This window comes from Babylonia areolata, chromosome 12, assembly GCF_041734735.1.
Source record: "Babylonia areolata isolate BAREFJ2019XMU chromosome 12, ASM4173473v1, whole genome shotgun sequence".
In the NCBI taxonomy this organism is placed as follows: domain Eukaryota; kingdom Metazoa; phylum Mollusca; class Gastropoda; order Neogastropoda; family Buccinidae; genus Babylonia; species Babylonia areolata.
The window spans coordinates 31,745,832-31,762,928 of NC_134887.1; the positions used below are offsets into that span (position 1 = coordinate 31,745,832).

General features: G+C 40.5%; 1 protein-coding gene across 1 annotated transcript; it reads left to right on the forward strand.

Annotated features, from left to right (window-relative positions):
• Nucleotides 1–1,403: 1,403 nt before the first annotated feature.
• Nucleotides 1,404–13,386, forward strand: LOC143288529 (uncharacterized). The gene is made up of 3 exons (XM_076597115.1): nucleotides 1,404–1,530; nucleotides 5,572–5,764; nucleotides 9,328–13,386. Exons 2-3 carry the CDS (start codon nucleotides 5,646–5,648, stop codon nucleotides 11,999–12,001), a joined length of 2,793 nt encoding a protein of 930 aa, XP_076453230.1. The 5' UTR covers nucleotides 1,404–1,530; nucleotides 5,572–5,645; the 3' UTR covers nucleotides 12,002–13,386.
• Nucleotides 13,387–17,097: the final 3,711 nt, after the last annotated feature.

The following is a 17,097-nucleotide window of genomic DNA, read 5'->3' on the forward strand; positions in this document are numbered from 1 at the left end:
TGTCCGGAAATCGTTTTACTAAAATATACCAAAACGTGATGAATTGGAACTTTTTTTCTCATTGATGTTTCTTTCTTGCAGATAAGCACCGCGAGTTTATTATTTGTGTATAGGTCAGGCGTCTGTTATGTTTACTAAGGTGTGTTAAAAAAACACACAACTCAATGTAATAACCTTGAAATTTGAAACAATGTTGACCGACGATGTAAACTTCACTGGCAACTAAGCACATTTGAAAAATGGTATGGACATGAAAAATGGTAGTAGAAGCATGACAACTTTTTTTCTTCCAGTTTTCATTAAATACGGTATGATGATTTTCTTCGCAGAGGAAGGTGACAGAATGGTTATGACGTTTATCTGCCCAAACTGAGTGTCCGCTGTGAGGGTTTTGGCAGGCTCGACTTCTGCGCCCCTTCTCCCAAGTTTAACTGGAAAATCAAACTTAGCGTCTAGTCATTTACATGTGACAATAAACGGAGGCCCCGTGTGCACTGAGCGCACTGAAAAAGAAGCATTGGCGACAAAAGTGTTGTCCTGTGATAGATTTATGTAAAGATATCCACTCTAACATGTACATACATACCATGATATTATCCTCTCTCACGTCGACACACTTAAATTACCATGCAATAACATATAATTGTGTGTGTGTGTGTGTGTGTGTGTGCATATTATTTGAAGTTAAGCATATATATATATATATATATATATATATATATATATATATATATATATATATATATATATATATATATATATATATACGTGTGTGTGTGTGTACATATTGTGCTAAGGTAAGCATTGTTCAGTGATCCACTGTCTCAGTTTTAACACCTGCGCGTTCTTTCTTAGTAGTAGTAGCAGTAGGCTAGTAGTAGCAGGTTCGGGACAAAAACAAGCTTTGAACTAAGGTCAATAACAGTCCCTTCTTTGATCTCACAACACGTCCTGTTACAGACTTTGGTCGAAGTTCGACGCTTCATTTACGCTTTATTCATTCATCAACCTCTCTTATAATCGTCTTCTCCAAGTTCGTTAGATGGACACCCCAGTCGTCTACTCATTCTACCAAGAGGGTTTCAGAAAGAGTGGAAAGGGAGCAAGATCGTTTTGTTGAAAACTGAAGGATGTTTTCGCTCCCCCACCTTTCCCATCAAATTGCCATTTGCAGTTAACCTAAATAAGGATCTACTTCGAAAGCAACAGTTTCGACTGGTTCATTTGAAAAAGCTACACAAAAAAGGAAATCGGACAAAAAATGTTATTCATTATTTGAACAGTAGAACTCATTCAAAAGAGTTCATTAGTGCTATACAGAATTAAACTAATAACTATTTTTGAAAATGAATTATTCTCCAAATGTCAGATTACCAAATTTGTTGGTTCTCATACGGTGACTTCCGTCCCGGGCCAATGGACGACTGTTCAAAAGTGTGACAACATATTAAATGGATATTCTTCCTCTGGTTTTGTCAACCACCATTTTCGCTCTGTGACGTTTACATCGACACCTAATTTCCGTTACTGGTAGGCAATATCAGATGTGCTCCTCGAACTAATCCGTAATCGAAGAGCAGTTCCTGGCTCTTTAATGTGTGTCACGATGTACATGTATCACCAAATTAGTTTGTAAAAAGTAGCCTGTACCAGTTTAGCAGAGCTCTCCTATTATAATTCCATTCAATGAGAACTATTCAGTCGGAATCAGAATATCCTGTTTAAACATAAAGAAGTATTGGTTTCATTATTTAGAATAATGAGTGAAGTCAATCGTGGAGTTATTTGAAGCTGGTATTTTTGATGTAGTAGTTATCCAGCTGATTTCGTCATTCCACGATGGCATGCAGGCGAGAGTACAGGAAAATACTGACATGTTGGATCCGTTCCCTTTGTTAAATGGAGTGAAGCATGGCTGCGTTATGGCACCCACTGTTCACCATTCTCTTCTCTGCCATGCTGATTGACACCTTCCAAGACTGTGATCGGGGCATCTACATTCAGTTTCACACAGATTGCAAACTTTTCAATTTGCAGTGAGTCCATGCCAGGTCCAGGGTGTTTGAGGCACAGCAGAGAGAGTTCCTTGTACTATCTTAGTCTGACATTCTAAAGATATGTCTTGCATTTATGTTATTTAATATCTTATAAGTTTCAATCAAATCTCCTCTTACTCTTTTACCTTTTAGTGAGTATAGATTTAAGTATGTAAGTTGTAACTATTGTAAGTCTTTCTTGATAATTCATATTCTTGCATTCTTTTAATAATTTCGTTGCTCTTCTTTGGACCCTTTCTATTGCTATAGATTGTCTCTTAAGGTATGGGTGCCACACAATATTACCATACTATACATGCGATCTAACTAATGCTTTATATAGATTGAGAAATATATCTATATCTAAGTAATTGAAGGTTCTCTTAATTACACCAATCATTTGATTGGCTTTATTTATAATATCAGTATGTGTAGCTATATGATAGTTTATTGTCAAACATTATTCCTAGGTCTTTCTCACTATGGCATTTCTCAATATTCTGTGTCATGTTTTATATTTTCATATGATAATTATTTGGACTTTTTTTTCCATATGTTATGTGCGTTACTTTACACTTTGAAACATTAAAATAAAGGTTCCATTTGTCAGACCATTCTTGTAGTGTATATAAATCAGTTTGTAACATGAGATTGTTGTGTGCATCACCATAAATTTTAGTGTCATCTACAAAAAATTTACACATACTTTGTATACAATCAGGAAGGTCGTTTATATATATATATATATATATATATATATATATATATATATATATATATATTGTGAAAAGTACTGGTCCAAGAATACTGCCTTGTGGAATACCACTAATTATGTTTGCACAAGTTGACTTTTCTTGTTCTATCTTAACTGTTTGTGTTCTACCTTTTGAGAAGCTTCTTGTCCAGTTTAGTAAATTACCAGTAATACAATTTGAGGCTAATTTTAATAATAGTCTTTCATGTGGGACAGAATCGAATGCTTTTTTGAAGTCTAAATAAATTATGTCAATAGCTTTACCGCTATCTGTCATTTTAGTCAGATCTTCAATTACTTCTAATAGTTGCGTTATGCATGATCTATTCTGTCTAAAGCCATGCTGATATTCTACATAACGGTTATTTACTTTCATATGCGAAATCATTGCATCTCGTCTCCAATAAAAGATTCTAAAATCTTAACATACTATACACATTAGGCTCACTGGTCTATAATTACCTGGTTCTTGTTTTGACCCTTTCTTGTAAATAGCTGCTACCTCAGCCATCTTCCAGTCATTTGGTATGGAAATGTTATATATTAAATAATTAATGTATTATAATTTATATGGCCTTCATAGTTCATAAGTCATGAATGCCATTGACTGATTATTTAGTAAACATGATATAAGATATTATGTATAGTATACTTATACTGTGTGTGTTCTTTTTTTTGGGGGGGGGGGGGGGGGGGGGGGGGGGGGGGGGACTGGTCTGCATACATCAGTAAGGAATTCATCTCAATATAAAAAATCTTTCATCATCCTGATCTCTTACCAATTCCTCTTCTCTTCCTAAGTTCCTTGCACATGTATGTATTATTTATTTTATTATGATTATTGTTATTAGTATTAATTATTATTCATGCAGTTCAAGTTTGGTTCAGGACACCTTGGGCCCTTCGACCAGTTCACCCCAAAAATCAATAGCCTGAATAGGTCATTTTGAAAATTAATGGGTCAGGAAAAAGTACCCTCTTTCCCGCCTTCAGTCACCCTAAACCCCATGTGCATGCATGTGTGTGTGTGTGTGTAGAGAGAGAGAGAGACTATATGCTAATGTTTGCTGTGCTATGATGAACAAGGAAAATACAACATTATTCTGAATGCTGTGTAACACTGACATGCTCACTCAGACTGCTCTGGATAGTAAATCACTGAACGTTAACATTATAGTCCCGTTGATTTAAAAGAAAAAGTAGAAACAAAAACAAAGCAGTACAACTGGATGACATCAGATCTACAGTGTAAAGACCTACAGTACAGTGTAGTGTAACTATCACTTGAGTTGGTCAAATACCATTGTTATAGGAAACCACTTTCCTCTGTGGAATTCCAAATATTCACAATTGCAAAGTGTACCTAAAAATGTCCTTAAGTAACATGCCAGTATAATGATAAGGTGCAGAACTGTTTACTTCTGTATGCACAAGAAAAAAAGATGAAATTCCCTTAAAACAGATAACAGTGTGTGTGTGTTAATGGTAGCTGTTAGGTACACATGTATGTTAAAATGTATGTATGCATTGTGTGTGTGTGTGTGTGTGTGTGTGTAGTCACATTTTGGTGTGTGTATAGTAATATTGATGTAATGTGTTATGTGAAGTGAACAAAAGTGTTTTTGTAAAGCACGTAGAGCAGATTTCTGGATAGTGTGGTATATAAATAACTTAATAAGTATCCATTATTATATTATTATTATTATCATTGTTATTATAATCTGTATCAGTACTTGTATGTTGGGTCATGGAAACACAAACATACCTTGAAAATCAATTATGGCTGCTCAAATGACAAAAGAAAAAAGGTGATACACGTAAGCGTTCTTGTACGTATATCTTTATCGGATCTCAAATTTACTTTAAATAGACACGCTCTTGCATAGCATCAATGAAATATAGGCCTACTTGCAAGTTCCCCAAGAGTGTTGAAGAAATTTCTCAGAGTCAGACTGTCCAGACGTGTGCAGAATGGAAGAGACTGCAGCTGTTTTAACACTGATTCAATCGTTTTCGATACCACTAGGTAGCTCCTTTCTGAGGAATGTTCAATGACGCAGATGATTTCTTATGGCAAACTGTTCTGCATATATTGAAGCCATTCTCAATTTAAATTGAGGAGACTGGTGGGAAAGCCAAAAGCAAAATTGGCAATGCATTCTGCCGCAGATAATACAAAAGCCTTTATGTAAACATATCTCATTTCGTTTGGTGGCTGAATACAAGTTTTGATTTTTTTTTTTTCATAATGGTCGTCTGCTAGGTGTCAAAGTGCAGAGCAACAACAGTGAAGATAAATTATGTTATAGTCTGAAACTACAAAAGTCAAATTGCAATTGTTTTGCAGGAGAATAAGAGAAATCTGCAAAAGTCCTTTTGAGTTTTTGCATGACCAATTTTACAACAAAAAAATAAAAAGTCAAGTGACTGACCGGCTGCCACATCGATGTGTCATTTCAAAATTGTATGTGTCAATTACTGATGATCGATACAAAACCTATACCCAGTACATGTGTGGATGTGCATGACTGAAGTCTGAATGAATGACTCAGGAAACGAATGATGATCATCTGAAGGCAGCTGTCAGTTGGCTCTGCCTGGGCAGGCATCCCATTGTGCAAATGCTGCAAGTGCAGTGTTGGTAAAGGACTTAGACTAAGTTAGAGCTTGGTACCTGACTAAGGGTATATATATGATAATCATAGTGGATGATAACTTATTAACAATAATGATAATGATAATAATGACAGGGTACGTAGCTAATTTGTGGATTTCTTGCAGGCTGAGCTCCCTTATGCTGCAACAAGGCCTCAGGGATTCATTGAGTGGCTGATAGCTGTGGGAGAGTTGGAGCCATGGCGTCGGAGGTGCAACAGAGGACGTTTGAGCACAGCTCCTTTCCCAGCTGGCGTGCTGTTGGTCTGGCCGAGAACCTTGCTACAGATGAAGACATTGCAAGGTTTCTGGTGGCTCTGTAAGTACACAGGTCTAGTATTGTTTTGCTGCAGAATTCTTAACAAGAATTTAAGAAGGAAAAAATTTTTTTTTGTCCACTCTTGGTGCTTTTTTTTTTTTTTTTTTTTTTGTCGAAATCCAATTTACATGGCTGAGCTGCTGGCATAGTTTGCCACATGGGAGATAAAACTGGGTTTTGGACTGTTATGATACTGACTTGGCTGGACTATAGTCTATACTGTTTTGTGTTGAATTGTATACTGTTCTGTTACGTTTTTCACTTATGACAATATATTTTCTCTGTGTGAAAATCAGTCTGCTCTGCCTGGGGAAAGCACATCACCACAGTTACACTGACAGTGTAATGACACACCCCTTTTTTTTCTTCTTTTTTTTCCCCCCACTTTTTGTACTTGTTTTACTATCAGTTATCACAGTGGATTTTTCAACAGAATTTTGCCAAGGACAACCGTTTTGTTGCCATGGGTTCTTGTATGTGTACTAAGTTCTTTGCTGTATGCAGTTCCTCAGTTTATCATCTCATCCGAATAACAAAGTTGGAATTCCTTGCACGATATGCCACAGTTTAACTTTAAGCCAGAAGTGAGACTGAATTTAACTGCATAATTTGTGTCACAAATAAATACACAGACACACACAGAGACACATACACAAACACACTCTACCAAAAAGATATATATAAAATTATATATATATATATATATATATATCTGTTTGTTAGACCTTACATTTCTTTTCCTCCTTGTGTGTGCAGTTTTTAAATAAAGCTCAGTGGAGAGGGAGAAATATTCCATAAAAGGATAAATAAAACTGAGAGACTATTTTTCACATTATTATGCTTTTTTTTTTTTTTTTTTTTTTTTTTTTTTTTTTGCTTTTGCTTTTTTTTTTTTTTCCCCCTTCTCAGTCATTGAGTGTAATGTTGGCATGTGGTGCTAGAGAAATAACACACAGAGATGTGCAGTTGAGTTGCTCTCTTTGATTATTCATCCGTTCGCTTCCAGTGTCTTGTCTTGACTCACTCCTCTCGCAGTGTCGTGCTCTTTTGCATTCTTGTGCATGCACGAGCATTGTGCGACTTTGTACAGGAACACTTTGTTCGCTCTCTCACATGAATTCAGGGGAAAAGATTTTGTCTGTTGGCATTGCTAAGTGTGAAACATGACTTGGCAATTTGTGTTTGCTCTTACTTACTTACTTATTCCTCTTGATTCCTTGGGGAACATAGGGCCGCAACAACACTCCTCCAACGCACCCGGCTCTGGCTGGTCCTCTTCAGTTCGGCCCACGTCATTCCGGCCGCCCTTGTCTCTGCCTCAATGCTTCTCCGCCAGGTCTGCTTCGGACGGCCAACTTTCCTTTTCCCCTGTGGGTTCCAATCAAGAGCCTGTCTTGAGATGTTTGTTGCAGGCTTGCGTAGTGTATGGCCTATCCATCCCCATTTCCGTTTCTTGATTTCCGTCTCCAGTGGGGCCTGTTTTGTCATGTTCCAAAGTTCTTCATTGGAGACAACCTCTGGCCATCTGATGTTCAGGATGTTTCTTAGACATCTGTTGGTGAATGTCTGAAGCTTGTGGGTGCTGGTCTTTGTCACTCTCCACGTCTCTGAGCCATAGAGTAGAACCGACTTCACGTTGGTGTTAAAAATCCGGATCTTGTTGCGGATTGTGTTTGCTCTAGTGGGCTTTTTTTTTTTCTTCTTTTTTTTTTCTGAGTCCACTCTGTATGGTGTGTACATGTAAAAGGTGCATGTCTGTAATGCTTCAGTGCGGCCAGTGGGTACATGAAATAAACTTTGTGCCTTGAAATCAGTTCACCCTAAAAAAAATAGAATTTTATCTAGCACGAGTTAGTGGAGAAGGTGAAGACGTCTCTGTGCCTGACAAAAGGAAAAGAGCAAGTTGTTTGAAATGGCCAGCCAACAGATCATGAATGACTCAAGGAGTCTATGTCTTGAAAATCAGCGCAGTTTACTGTGGATGTTGAGCATTGGCTACTATTGCTTGACATAAGATAAATGGATACCTTGTAAAAATTAATACAAGTCAACACAGTAAGTTTTAATTTGGTGTTTGAGGTATGACCTTGAATGTTTACAACAAAACAAATATCTACTTGTTTACGGCCGAGACATGCACTGCATGTGACAGACATGATGATTGCAACAAAACTATCTATGTGTTTATCAGCATTGGGTATGCATATAATGACAGACATGTTTACAGGGCATGCATATGACAGACATGTTTACATTTAAAACTATCCATGTGTTCTGCAGCATTGGGCATGCATATGACAGACATGTTTACAACAAAACTATCCATGTGTTTTACAGCATAGGGCATGCTTATGACAGACATGTTTACAGCAAAACTATCCAGGTGTTTTCCAGCATAGGCATGCATATCATGGCATGAGAGACAAGTTTACAACAAAACTATGTGTTTTACACCATAGGGCATGCATTATTATGACAGACATATAAACAACAAAATTATCCATGTGTTTTACAGCATATGGCATGCTTATGACAGACATGTTTACAACAAAACTATCCAGGTGTTTTCCAGCATAGGCATGCATATCATGGTATGACAGACAAGTTTGCAACAAAACTATGTGTTTTACACCATAGGGCATGCATTATTATGACAGACATGTTTACAGCAAAATTATCCATGTGTTTTACAGCATAGGGCATGCTTATGACAGACATGTTTACAACAAAACTATCCATGTGTTTTACAGCATTGGGCATGCATTATTATGACAGACATGTTTACAACAAAACTATCCATGTGTTTTACACCATAGGGCATGCTTACGACAGACATGTTTCCAACAAAACTATCCATGTGTTTTACAGCATAGGACATGCTTATGACAGACATGTTTACAACAAAACTATCCAGGTGTTTTCCAGCATAGGTATGCATATCATGGTATGACAGACAAGTTTGCAATAAAACTATGTGTTTTACAGCACAGGACATGCATTATTATGACAGACATGTTTGCAACAAAACTATCCATGTGTTTTACAGCATAGGGCATGCATTATTATGACAGACATGTTTACAACAAAACTATCCATGTGTTTTACACCATAGGGCATGCTTACGACAGACATGTTTCCAACAAAACTATCCATGTGTTTTACAGCATAGGACATGCTTATGACAGACATGTTTACAACAAAACTATCCAGGTGTTTTCCAGCATAGGCATGCATATCATGGTATGACAGACAAGTTTGCAATAAAACTATGTGTTTTACAGCACAGGACATGCATTATTATGACAGACATGTTTGCAACAAAACTATCCATGTGTTTTACAGCATAGGGCATGCATTATTATGACAGACATGTTTACAACAAAACTATCCATGTGTTTTACAGCATTGGGCATGCATTATTATGACAGACATGTTTACAACAAAACTATCCATGTGTTTTACACCATAGGGCATGCTTGTGACAGACATGTTCACATTTAAAACTATCCTTGTCCTTTACGCTCAGCGCAGGCATGATGCATTTTCAAATGATTTTGCTTCAGCTACCAAGGCCACACGGAGGGGAGAGAGCAGAGAGAGTGCTACAACTTCAAATGCCACCAGTGTAACTCCCTGCTGATGATGCTGTGCACCAGCTGTAACACTGTGCATGTGCCTTCCCTGGTTCTGAACCCAGGGCCCCCAGCAGCACAGACCCTCCAGCTGCACCCCATGGACGGTGACACCTTGGCCCAGGGTCCAGCCCAGGAGGAAGGGCTGCTCCTGCCGCAGGATGTCTTTCAGCAGCTGCTGTCGCTGGACGAGCCATTGCAGCAGGTGGAGAGGCTGCTGGTGCATGGAGGCCTGCCCCCTGAGGAAGGCAAGCCCTTTGTGGAGGGTGAGGCCCCTCAGCAGGGACCCCATCCACAGGCCGCGTTTGTCGAAGAGCAGGATCCGCTGTTGCCAGGTGCTCAGGAAAGCAAACCGTTCCAGGAAGACTCGCCTTCGGAGCAGGGACACCTGCTGTCTCTGCAACACACCCCTCAGGCCGTGTTTGTGCCAGAAAATCCGCTGCTTCCTCACTCTGGGTTCCTGAAGGAGGATCCAGCTGAGCAGCCAGGAGTTTCGTCTTTGCAGCGCGCACGGGCTGCGCTTGTGTCGATGGGTGGAACTGAAGCTGTGGCTGAAGATCCACAGTTTCAGCCAGCTCCGTCTTTTCAGATGGTGCCACAAGCAGGAAGTCTGCCACAAACCCCAACACTCGTGCACCAAGCGGTTCATCTGGCTGTGCCTCAGCAGCAAGACTCGCCTGTTCAGCAGCAAGCTGCAGCTCTGGCAGAGCAGGTGTCTGCCTGTGCACCGTATCATCCCCAGTCTCTGGAGACCTTCCTGGAGTTAGAAGAAAAGAAAAGCCTGAGGAAGCAAGGTGTGGGACAGGACGTGCACGTTTCTTCACAACATGAAGGCCACGGGGCGAATGATGGAAGGGCAGAGTTCGAGAATGGCCGAGATCTGGTGAACACACTGCAAGTCGGCAGTCTGAAGAACGATCCTGGTCAGGGAGATGTGAATGTCAGTTGCATAAGTAATGTGATGATGCCCTTGGAAAACGAGCAACCCGAAACCATTTTGCACCACCCTGCTTCATGTAAGACTGAAAACACTGCTGATCAAGTGGCGGATTCCTTTGAGGCTTGCTCCACAGAGGTAAAACGAAGCAGATTTGGTCGGGTTTTGATTCCCAAAACTGACCCCTCCTTTGTTTGTGGAACGGAAAAGAAGAATGTGTGTGCCACGAATGGTCAAGGTTCAAGAGGGAAGCAGTCACCAAAGAAACAGCTCATCAAACTCGCTTCTGCTCTCAAACATGAGCCAGACAATGAAAAACCCGTCCAAAGTTTTCCATCATTTAGGGGCCAGTATCAGTTTGATAAACGCCTGGAAGTCAGCCTTGTGAGATGTGATGCGTTGATTAAGAAAAACGGTGGAAACGCTGTGGGGGAGAGACGTGCCGTCATCAAGAGACAAGAACACATTCACACTGAAAGGGTTGGATACCACATGGCATATGAAAAAGGTAGCGATGTGAAATGGTATGCATCATCAGCAGTCAGTCTGGCAGATGTCAACGACCAGAAGTCCAGTGAAGGGAACACTGACACAGACTTTCCTCTGGAACAGCACTGTGCTGAGGCTGGAACCAGAGAGAAACTTGATGAAGCATCTGTGAGCACAGAGGATCAGCTGACCGACACCCTAGTGATGAGTGAGGAAGAGGTTGAGTCGCCCGAGCTGTCACACACAGATGATTCCGAACAAGGCAAGGACAAGTCTGGTGGCAAAGGCCTCGGCCAGGACAGTAAAGCCGGGCCCTTTGTTTGCACGGACTGTGGGAAAAGCTACCAGCAGAAGGCCTCGCTTTCGGCGCACCGGAGATGTCACGCCAACCAGGGCCAGTTCGTGGTGTGTGACCTCTGCGGACTGGGGTTCATCCTGGAGAGAAGCCTCCGGCGTCACAAGGCCAAGAAGCACCCTGGGAACGGCGCTCTGCAGTGCAAGCTGTGCAGCTTCCATTGCAGTGCCAACAAGGACATGAAGACCCACATGAAGAAAAGCCACTGGAGACTCTCCACCCAGCAGTGCGAGTTCTGCGGCGTGCGCATGAACCCCCAGGCTCTCAAGGCCCACATTCTGAGGCACAAGAATGAGAAGCCGCTCAGCTGCGACCAGTGCGACCGCTCGTTCCGCACGAACTCTCAGCTGAACAACCATCGGCGATCTCGCCACGGGGAGATGGAGCACCCCTTCCGCTGCGAGCGGTGCGGGCGGGGCTTCGTCAAAGCGCAGAGCCTGAAGCACCACATGTACAGCCACACGGGTGAGCGGCCTTTTATCTGCACTGAGTGCCCCTCCGCCTTCGCCCGCAAGGACTACCTTAACAAGCATATGACGAAGCACACGGGCGAGAAACGCTTCCAGTGCGATGTCTGCAATAAGAAGTTTTCCTTTGTCAGTAGTCTGAACAGCCACAAGAAGCGGAAGCACGGCGCGAACAAGCAAAAGGTACAGAGTGGGGAGGGCGCCACCTCCAGTGCTGCCGCCGCCACCGACACTGGGGTGCAGGAGATTCCGGTGCAGACTCTGGATCTGTGGGAGATGACGTATCTGGTGCCGGTGTACTCCACGGGGTCTGCGGACGGCAGCATCGTTTACACCTCACCTGCACTGGGCCTTTAAATGAGTGTGGAGATTTCAAGCGTTGAATAATAATGAAGACAAGCAAGGATTTAGGCATCTTTCCTTCCATACGTACATACAAAGACCAAGACTTTCAAAATACCTTTCCTCACACATAGGTATATAATAAATATATGTATGTATACATACAAAAGGAGAAATTAATCAGCAACATACCCTTAATTTAGGTAAAGTCCTTAAAAGACTTATAAATGACCTTGGTTTGTTAAAATGTTTTAAAATTTGGCTGTCAGTATTATTGAAACAAAACTCTACACACCATTTCTGTCAGTGATGAAGCACAGCAGGGATATCTCCCTCCTAAGTTTAAATGAAAAGTAAGATAATTTTATAAATAATTGGGGGGAAAAAAATCACTGTTCACATTCATATAGCAGACAACATCAGGGACATAAGCTGGCACTCAAAATTTACTGTGCCTTCCCCAGTTTGTGATGAAATTGTTTAAAAGAAAAAAAAAGTTAACTTTCACTTGCAAAACCATTCATAAACTGATAAATGAAGTAAAACTGCATGGCAAAATTACAGTCTTTAAGAGTCTGTTTAAAAGTAAAACACAGGTCAACGTATACATTACATTCACACACAGGTGCACTGTTTGTACATGCAGTCATGTGACAGGTGCATGGATGGTTGAACTGGGTGAGGACCAAGCTTACAGTTGATTTGATGTGAATGCAAATCACAGACATCCAACTTAAAAAAAAAAAAAGAAAGAAGAAGAAAGAAATTGTCATTTTCACTGCCCATCTTGACCTGTTCAGCCCTAGAGAGATACCAGCCTTAGCAGGCTGCCCTGTCATGTTGATGCAGAAAAATGCAGAAATTTTAGATATAAAAAAAAAAATGTAATCGACAGGTTTCTCCTCCAGATTTATATCGACATGTGTGTGAACACAGCTGGAAAGATTGTAGAACTTAGATCCTTTTGCCTGCAGTTTAAGACACACACACACACACACACACACACACACATATATATATATATATAGAGAGAGAGAGAGATATGAAGAGCGTTGGAAACAATTATCACCCCCTCCTACCCCCTGCCCCTCCCCTTGCCGGGGATCTTTCAGTATAAATAGCATCCCCACCTTCTGGAAATTCTGTGCTAGAAATTTCCTCATGTCCACCACTCTGTTTGTTTCTGTCTTTTTTTCTTTCGTCACTGTTGTCTCCTCCTTCTGCCTTCCCAGCCCATTCCCCTTTCTTTTCTCAAGCAAGCCGTGACACTGCTACTGTCTGTGCTGTTTTGCTCCGGTGATTAGGTTGTGAGATGTCAATACTGGGATGGGCACTGCTCCACTAGCTGCCCATTCTGCAGTGTTATTTGCCTGTAGTATGGTCTTTTTTTGGTGTATTTTTTTAATATTTGGTTTGGCTTTGAAGTATTGTTTTTTTCCTCTTTTTTTTTTTTTTTTACAATTTTTTTTGTTATCTGGGGATGATAAGTTAAGCAGAATGGCTGGCGTCGTAAGCATGGCCTGGTCGTATTTGCCATGAGGAGCTAAATGGTTGGGATACTGTATCATGGACTGTTTTGTGGCTTTGTCTTAGTGGGAGGGGTGTGTGTGTGGGGGGTGTAGATGTGAGTTTTCTGTTGATGTGTGGTTGAGCATTTGTATGGTTTGACAGTCCTGATATGGCCCTGTGGGGTCGGCTGTACTGTGACACTGACAGTATGAGCAACAAGAACAAACTGACTACCGTTGTCACATGTGACATACAGAGATACTGAATGGCTTGGCATTGATTTGAATATGATTATAAAATGAGCAACAAGAACAAGAACAAAGCGACTACCGTTGTCACTCGTAACATACAGAGATATTGAATAGCTTGGCATTGATTTGAATATGATTGTAAAATTAGCAACAAGAACAAAGCGACTACCGTTGTCACATGCAACATACAGAGATATTGAATAGCTTGGCATTGATTTGAATATGATTATAAAATGAGCAACAAGAACAAAGCGACTACCGTTGTCACACGTAACATACAGAGATATTGAATGGCTTGGCATTGATTTGAATATGATTATAAAATTAGGAACAAGAACAAAGCGACTACCGTTGTCACATGCAACATACAGAGATATTGAATGGCTTGGCATTGATTTGAATATGATTATAAAATGAGCAACAAGAACAAGAACAAAGCGACTACCGTTGTCACATGTAACATACAGAGATATTGAATAGCTTGGCATTGATTTGAATATGATTATAAAATGAGCAACAAGAACAAGAACAAAGCGACTACCGTTGTCACATGCAACATACAGAGATATTGAATGGCTTGGCATTGATTTGAATATGATTATAAAATGAGCAACAAGAACAAGAACAAAGCGACTGCCGTTGTCACATGCAACATACAGAGATATTGAATGGTTTGGCATTGATTTGAATATGATTATGAATTATATAATGAATGCAATACTGATAACTAACATGTAAAGTGGATGATCATGGGTGATAATGATTTGCTATACTAAAATTTTTGTCATGTGTATGCTCGGTGGAAGTTGTTGAAGAAGATGCAAAATAAAACAAAAAACTTTTAATTTTATTTGTCTTGTTTTTTTTTTTTTTTTTTTTTTTTTAAAGAATTGCAGCAAGGCAGTCTGTTTTCAACATGCATGAAATGCGAGAGAATGTGAGTGTGCAGGATTGAAACCCCCCACTCTTGCCAGAATTTTTTCCCTGTCTACTGGACCTTGACTGATTTGGATGAGACGATGAACCAAAGTCCCATGTGTACCATGCACTTCATGCACATAAAGGAACCCATGGCAACGGAAGGGTTGTCCCTGGCAAAATCTGGAGGAAAGTCCACTTCAACAGTAATACAAATTCACTTACATCATACCTTTTTTTTTTTTTTTTTTTATAGTGGGTGGTAGTTCAGTGTAACGACACTCTCTCCCTGGGAAGAGCAGCACAAATGTTCACACAGTGAATCAGAGTGACTTTCTTTTGCAGAATCTTGCCAGGCAGCCCTTTTTGTCGCCACGAGTCCTTTTCTGTGCGCAAAATGTGCTGAATCAGCTGTGCAGGGTCTACTCTGTTGTGGGTCACTATGGCGACCTGATTTTGAGACACTTGCCGGGCATAATGGTTATGTTGATGTGGTAATCCCCATGCTGATGTGGTCTATTCAGTGATCCCTGTTCTATGGATGGGGCATGACCTGTGGTCTTTGATCATTGCCTTCAATTGTTCCTCCCCCCCCCCCCCCCCCCAGCCCCCACTCCCCTGCCCCCGCCCTGCCTCCATATCTATATGGCAGACATGGACCCTTACAGCGGATTTAGAAAGAAGAATCTAAGCCATGGAAATGAGGTTATGTCGCAAGATACCATTTTCAGTTTCAGCCAGATATAAAACATCGGATACACTGGTTACGTCACATATGAAGAAGTGCGCCAGGCTATCAAGCAGCACACTGGACCATAAGAAGATAGATCTGCAGACAGCAGTCAGTAATGAAAAAAAGAAGAAAAACTACTTTGGTATGACCATGTTCCAAGATGTGCTGGTGTTGATGGTTGTGTCTCCTTCCAGTTATTGTACCTGTTCATCTGAGAACTTGTGTTTTTTTTTAAATAAGAATATCTATTTCACAATCTTCTATGTTTCTTTTCTTTCAGAAGTGTGTGTGTATATATATATCTGTATTTTCATGAAATCATTTCACTTCAGTCAATGTATCTTTGGGATCATCTGTTGTATTTTCAACCTCAGTTATTGCTTTTGTCTCAAATATTGTTTGCTTTGTATAATTCTCGTTTTCTCACACAGAATATTTGGAAAGTTTCATTAGGTATCCATGGATACACACACACACACGCACGCACGCACGCACACACACACACACACACACACACACACATATATATGAAGGTGGAATATACCAGTGTACACAAAAGTCTAATGATGTATTTAATGGAGATGTAGTTGTCCTAAGTTAAATATAAGTTTCAATCTGGATAGTGCCATTGTCATTGCTGCCCTTGAGAGGATTTCTGGTTTGAATCCTTCATTGCTCAAGATGGATATAGATGGATATAGATGCTAGATAGGTGAACTGTTGAACAGTTTATGGCTTCAGGCAATGGACAGTTACATCAGTAGTGATAGTGTTTTTTTGGCAGGCTATCTTAGCGTTGATTTCTGTACCATATTTTGTAAAAATTTCATCCAGTCTTTTAATAAACTTGGCAAATTCTTGCTCAGACCATCGATGTCATCTGAAAAGCAAAGGTTCGTGATAGTTCTTCCTCCAGTGCTGACTGTCAAGTGCGTCAGTCATAATGCGTTGAAAAGTGTGAGAGAGAGAAGACAGCCCTGACGAATTCCATCAGAGTATGGAACCACTCTCCAACAGCACCTTGTTTGAGTACCGTAGTAATCGCTTTTGTGTATTTTGTTGGATGGTTTTGATCAGCTTTTGCCTGATGTTATAAATTAATGTTTCATTGTAGCGCATAGTACCCCCAGCCAGATTCTCAAATGCCTTCTTGAAGTCTAGAAGTCTTGGTAGAACTCCTCATACACACGTGCGCGCGCGCACACCCTCACATACACACACACACACACACACACACACACACACACACTGAGAGAGAGAGAGAGAGAGAAACGCACACGCGTAGTTTCTGAGTTACATTTATTCAACACACTGATCTCTCATGTTCAAGTGTAACACAGATCTATTCATCACATTTACTGACAATAAATAGAGATCGAGGAAGGATCAGGTACAAACAGACTACTGTTCAACGTTATACTGCGTCGATTCAGTGTTATTTACAAATGTACATCATTATATATCGAAGGTCAACATTGCAGCAATGTGGTAAAACAAAAGCTCCTCCACATCACACCCCCCACCATTTGTGTGTGTGTGTGTGTGTGTGTGTGGGTTAGACCCCTCGGTAGTTGTTTGACTGTAGCTCTTCAGATTCCAAGGAACAAACAGCAAGGCAAGGCAAGGCTGTGCTAGAAATTTCCTCTTTTCTGTTGCTCTCTTTGTTTTTTCCCGTTTTTTTTTTTTCTCTCATCACTATT

Bases quoted from the DNA above. Each gene is read 5' to 3' on its own strand.
- LOC143288529 (XM_076597115.1), top strand. From the start codon at position 5,646: ATGGCGTCGGAGGTGCAACAGAGGACGTTTGAGCACAGCTCCTTTCCC. The intron at 5,765-9,327 runs GTAAGTACACAG...ATTTTGCTTCAG, and splicing joins GCAAGGTTTCTGGTGGCTCT to CTACCAAGGCCACACGGAGG.